Here is a 6,137-nt window from a genome sequence, read left to right as displayed (position 1 = left end):
AATGGTTTCGGTTGCAGCTGAACGTAGGGAGTTTGAAATGCCGTCCCATAGTTCCCTTATACCGAGTTGTTGACGAGTACTCTCAGAGAGCAGGAGTAGAAAATCATTCGGCTGTCTGCTGTGATTGTAGCTTCTCGATGTCGAACCATCCTTGTGTTTGTTGGCGTGGGTTTTTTGCTGCACAGAGGAGGGTGCCAATCTTGGCTGCAACAAGATAGTGGTCCGAGTATGGCCACTGTAGTAAATGCCACAAGGACCTACTCGTCTCAGTCCCAGTCGCATTTCTTCGATGGCGGTGATGTCAACCTTTACTTTCAATTAAGGGACCGGACATTTCAGGTGCATGCCCTCAGAATAAGATCTTATATATTTATAAAAATTACATGTTACGTTGTTTGTCTGCGATGGACCCCTAAACTATTGAACCGATTTTAACAAAATTTAGCACTGTTCGAACCAACRTAGAAGATAGGATAGTAAAAACCATTCATAAATACAAAATGAATGAGTGAAATCTCTGGACAGAAAGGCTGGTAACCAGACATTGAGAAAGCAGCCTTCATTATTTGTATGAACATATTCAAAATTAAATCTCAAGTACAATCCCTAGGATTCTTATACCGAGAAAAACGTTTTCGCTTTTATTCGTAAATAAAGGTTTCACTGCATTGAATAGTTTATTACATGAATAATAGTATAAAATGTTAATAAGTTAGTTAATCTCGGAAAGATGCTTACCTGATCTTCTTCTCTTCGCCCGAAAATAATTGACCCAATTCTGAACTGCTATCGTACCCTGCAATTTAACGACCTTCTTATGTAAATAGCTGTATCACATATTTACTAATATATACATACCTATAAATAAGCSCGCAAATTGACATCAAGTTGACAAGCGTGGCCACAAAATAGAGAATCAATTATTGTCATAATTTTTATAGGAAAGAGTTGAGGCGGGTGTAAATTGCAATGTAAATATATAAATTTGTTGTATGTAAAGTGATGTAAAAACTTGTTTCATAGGTGTGGTTAGTTGCATATGTATGGGTGCTATCCCGCCTCTTAAAGAATGTCCATACTGCTTTTGAGATTTTAATTAGTTTGTAATGAAGGAAAAACAAACTCCGCTAACGAATTTTTGCGGAAATACACCTTTAGTGTATTTCTGACATTGAGAGGCGTTTCCTATAAGAAACATAAAAGTAAACATGTACATATACATATCATAATACGTATATAAACATAAGTACTTACACAAACTTACTCTCATATTTGAAATATTTGTGGCAATAATTTCAGACGTATTATTAACAGTGGTCTAATAAGGGTGCCCGATTTGCGGCACATTCCACCGGCAAATATTTTACAAATGATGTGAGTATATTTTCTTAGTTGTAATATGAATAAAAACGCTAAAATTCTTTGTATTTTTCTTTAATTATTTTCAGTGATCTCGACAACAATGAAATCACTCGAATCGATAAGAACTCCATCAATGTTAAGACTGATCAACTGTAAGTATATTTRATACTGCAATATCAGCGATCAAAAGAATTTTTATTTAGCTTTGTAATGTTCAAATGTTTTTTGTAGAATTTTAGCAAATAACGAGATAAGTTATATCGACGATTCCGCATTTAATGGCTCCCAGATCGCGAAACTGTAAGTATTTTCAGATATTGTTGAATCTAAACTACAGGGTCGTTCACTAAGTAAAAACGTCAGCTTGTCTTGTTGAGTTTTTTCGCAGCCAACTGCACACTTAACCGCCTTACCGTTTTATACAGTTCGCGAATTTTGGTTAGCCGCATTCCTAAATTTTAAAGAAAATAACTATGCACGTGACAGTTTTAAGTTTTTTGCTGTTGTGAACAATAGTCTTATGTTTATGTTTTTGCGGTAAGTTCTCTGTGTTTTAAATATTTTTTTTTTTTAAGTTTTGTTAACATTTACGCTGATTACGTGATTGAAATGGCTAGAAAAAAATTTTTTAACGATATGGAAAAGAGACAAATTGAAATTTTGAAGGAAAATGATCGTTCTAGCAAAGCAATCAGCCGGCTAGTCAAAAGATCAGAGAAAGTCGTGAGAAATTTTCTGAGATTGATCCAATAAAAAATCAAGGAGAAATACCAAGATAACTCGCGGGCAAGTTTACTTTATTCAAGAGAATTACTAATCGGTTGAGTGCCTCTGAAATGATGAAAAAAGACCTGATGGATTAGTTATTACTGTCATGATCTGCACGGAAATAGTCCCCTTAGAATGAGCCGTAATTTCGCGGGTGGATCAGTGATGGTATGCGGTGGATTTTCCTGCCATGGAAGGCTTAAAATAAGTTTTATTGTGRCGAAAATGGATTCGGAAAAATATATTGAGATGTTGAATGATGTGCTCATTAAGTATTTGGAGGATAACGTCGAAATTACGTTTACCTTTCAGTAGGGCTCTATACCATGGCTAGGATTGCCAGCTAGAAGTCCGGATTTAAACCCCATTTTAGGTATATTTTACTGTTTTACTATCCAAAAGGTAAAAATGCAGTTCAAGCAAGATGAAAGTTATGATGTGTATGGGGAAGATGTGTTGACCGAACGAGAATGCCGAAATTGGTTCGTTCCAGCAATTTCGATCTAGAGGATATACCACCAAAATTAGGATATACCAAAAGAAATGACTTAGCGAACGACCCAATACGTTCGGTAACATTGAGAATTTGAAACTAAAAAACTATTAGTTTTATTTAAAATCTATTAGTTTTATTTAAAACTAATGAGTTTTTTCATTTCTTTGCTTTCTACTAAATTCGTCCAGCAGCAAACTTAGGGAAGAAACTACATACTATAATTTTTTTGATTTTTTCAGAACTTTACGACAAAACCGAGTTTTGAAGGACGTCCATCCAAATGCTTTCAATGGGATTAGCATACATGTATTGTAAGTTTTRTACTTATTTATAACCGAGACAAATATTGAGACACTGAGAAACAAACGCAAAATAAAGTTCTCTCCGGTCAGAAAGCTTGTACAAATGTCGATTTGGAACCTGATTTAACTCATATAGAAACGGCATTTCCCAATTGATTTCAATGATATCTCTTTAGTTAATAGCCGTTAACAACTATAGAAATTGCCTACATTTATATAAGGTATTAAATAACATAAAATTATTTATTTCGTTGGCGTGTTGTTGAAAGAAAAGGTCGCCACGTCAACATACTATAATTCTCACACGAAAAAGTCATTCATCATGGCTTTATGGGTGTAACATTACGGTCGAACGTTTGAAGAAATATGGACCAATGGATTCCTTTCCATAAAGCATGCCAAACAGTGCCTTTTGAGGAGGTAATGGCGTCTTAACGATGCAATGTGCATTATCAATTCTCCAAATGTGACAATTTTGTTTATTAACTTAGTCATCTAACCAAAAGTGAGATTCATCGCTGAACAAAATGTCTTTTTGAAAGTCGGTATCAGCGACATGAATGTTTTGATCCCAATCACGAAACGTGCAACCTGTTGCTCGATCGCTTTGAATTCTTGCACGAGTTCGTTTGTGCAAACCCATACCCAGATCTTTACGAAAATTCTTCTTTAAGGTAGATAGGTACTCGTATAACGCCAATTGTTTGTTGCTTCGCGCGAGGGCAGTTGTCTCATGCCGGTTTTTTTTTCGATACTGTTCTCTACAATAGCAATCAGAGATAAAGAGATCCCCAACTCTCCTGTCACTGGAAATGTGAGAACCGCTCACCTACCGAACTTTGACAGTTGACTGGATTGGGTAGGTTTTGACGCTTTGCAATTGGTATGACTGGAACGGCCAGATTGAAATTATACCAAAAATATATGGTAACGGAGGAATTTGTTGCCGCCGTTCAAGATCGCTAATAAAAACTTAAACAATGCAAATAAAAAAAAATAAAAAAAAAAATGCAAAATTGAAATATATTTCATGAAAAGTTTTCTATTTTGGCACAATAGAATTAATTTTCAATTACAAATGATTCAAAACATTTATTAATTGAGAACTAACAGGTGTAATKCACCTTATTAAGTATTGAAAGAGCAAGAGTTAGTTTTTTTAATATRCCATAAAATCATAAAAAAGGATTTAAGTTGTTTCACCTTTATTAAAAGTCCAATATATAATAATTTGCAATCGTAATAAATGTTGGGAGTTTTAATGTAAATGCCCAAAATTTCTTATTTTATTTGATCTGGCCATAATGAAAGATGCTATAAAAAACGCTTATTTGGAGGCGCTCTGACACTGGAATAAGTTGGGCATCCCATTATCCCTGAGGATGCGCATTATCTACTATAACATGGTGTAAAAGGAGCAATGGTTGCTCAAATTACGGACTCTGTTGTGCGGTTACGGTGACCCACTATTGGACGCAGCGTGCGTTTACCATTATTTTGGTAATGCATTAGCACTATTTGCAAACCTTTTTCCGGAGTAAATCTGTTCATTATGAAATTGACAAGCAGACTGAGTGTAAATCAGCATCAGCTGTGAAAAATACCAGCTTCTAAATAATTATTACCTCAGTGAAAATCGCATGTAAAAAACAGCCCATATATGTATGGATGGTATATGTAGTTCGTAATGTTCGAAAATTCACCAAAAAAATTTTTACAATAAGTATGTACAGTAAGAATTGCTGGGTGTAAAAATATAAGGAAAAACGAATGATGCGGTTTTATTTCAATAACAATTTTTTCAGGAAATTAAAAACAAAATATTCCAATAAAAATATAACAAATTGTTCATAAGAAACTAGGAACACAAGGCAGTCTATACACTATACAGCATGTATGGTATGGCATACTCTATATTCTTATTACAAACCAGAAAGTAAATTTCTTCCACTTTCGTGTTTAAGCTTTACATAGGGCTTCACGTTAAGCACATTCCATTATAGTCGAGTAAGGTTCACATCACGTATGTATAGTTGTCRCGATGGCTCTTCGTAAATAAATTTCAACTGATGTGCGAAACTTGGTTTTAAATTACAAAATTTGTCTGTGGAAGTATTCGACTTACACTTTCTTTAATTGGCAGTTTATTGTTACTTTTTTTTTTTAAATTTATGGTTGGTATACCGAAAAGAGGATTTGGATAKCATGCTTTGCAGTCCGTCCTTTCCGTTCAAASGGAATTCAGACGAGATTTTGGCGGCATTCCCATGATTAGATGGACCATTACGAGACTGGCAAATATGTTTGCCGACTCTGGAAGTATCGCAGAAAGGCCGTACCATCGAGATGCTAAAGTTCGTGTTCAAGACAAAGTCGTAGTTGTTTCAWCAATTCAGGCAAATCCAAGAGTTTCGACTTGTAACTTATCGGCGCAACTTCGAGTTAACATACGATCAATATATCGGATAATTCTTGATGACTTAAACCTGTTTCCGTRTAAATGTCAAATAACAAACCGGTTAAACTAGACACCCAATTTACAACTTCTGCGTTGGAATCGAAGTGCTGCTCAGCCGATTTGTGTCCCATCGATGAAATCAAATGGTAGTAGGAAGGGGTCAAGATTTGTGATTACAGCGGGTGTGGTAGAAGCTCCYAGCTCATTACTTTGATTGCATCCTGATCCAATTTTGCCGTGTCTTCTGGCCCAGTTTGGTCGGCTTTTGAACAATGCATGATTCAAATTGATCACCATTAGTATTAACAGTTTTAGAAATACAGAGAATTTTTACCGAATTTCGCCTATTTACCGAATCGATATATTTTTTATGACTGTCCCGGATTAAACCAGGGCTTTCTCCGTTAGGATTCTTAAATAAACCATTTTTCACCGCCAGTGACAATTATTCGCTATATAATAAAAAACTGAATTTGTTTCGTGTCTTTAAAGCAAAATTGAACAAGTGTTGTTTCGGTTTTCAAATAAGCAAAATTGCCGTATATGGAGTAAATCAAATCCAGATATCAAAGTGTATTGTTGGGCCATACTTCCTGATTATCCTGATTGCGGAGCTCTAACGCATATTTGAAAACAAATTAATATCAAGAAACTGTACTTTCCGTTAGTCCGGTTCAAAATTTTCAGAAATAATTAATTATATAAAATAAAATTTGCTATTCAATAAAAAATAAATATAATGCATTGACAA

General features: G+C 34.8%; 1 protein-coding gene across 6 annotated transcripts in view; it reads left to right on the top strand.

Moving 5' to 3' along the window:
* The window catches only part of LOC108966128 (lutropin-choriogonadotropic hormone receptor), a 59,296-nt gene that overhangs the window by 38,143 nt on the left and 15,016 nt on the right, over window positions 1-6,137 (top strand). For all 6 annotated transcript variants that reach the window (XM_018928890.1, XM_018928888.1, XM_018928889.1 and 3 more), the window contains 4 exons: window positions 1,300-1,374; window positions 1,449-1,514; window positions 1,594-1,662; window positions 2,866-2,937. In XM_018928890.1, the coding sequence (XP_018784435.1) occupies window positions 1,300-1,374; window positions 1,449-1,514; window positions 1,594-1,662; window positions 2,866-2,937 (282 nt within the window). The remainder of the gene's footprint in view (window positions 1-1,299; window positions 1,375-1,448; window positions 1,515-1,593; window positions 1,663-2,865; window positions 2,938-6,137) is intronic.

The sequence above is a fragment of the Bactrocera latifrons genome, unplaced genomic scaffold (genome assembly GCF_001853355.1).
Source record: "Bactrocera latifrons isolate USDA-ARS-PBARC rearing strain unplaced genomic scaffold, ASM185335v1 scaffold_156, whole genome shotgun sequence".
Classification (NCBI taxonomy): Eukaryota; Metazoa; Arthropoda; class Insecta; order Diptera; family Tephritidae; genus Bactrocera; species Bactrocera latifrons.
Note: the sequence above shows the minus strand (reverse complement) of the source record. Positions and strands in the feature narration are given on the sequence as shown.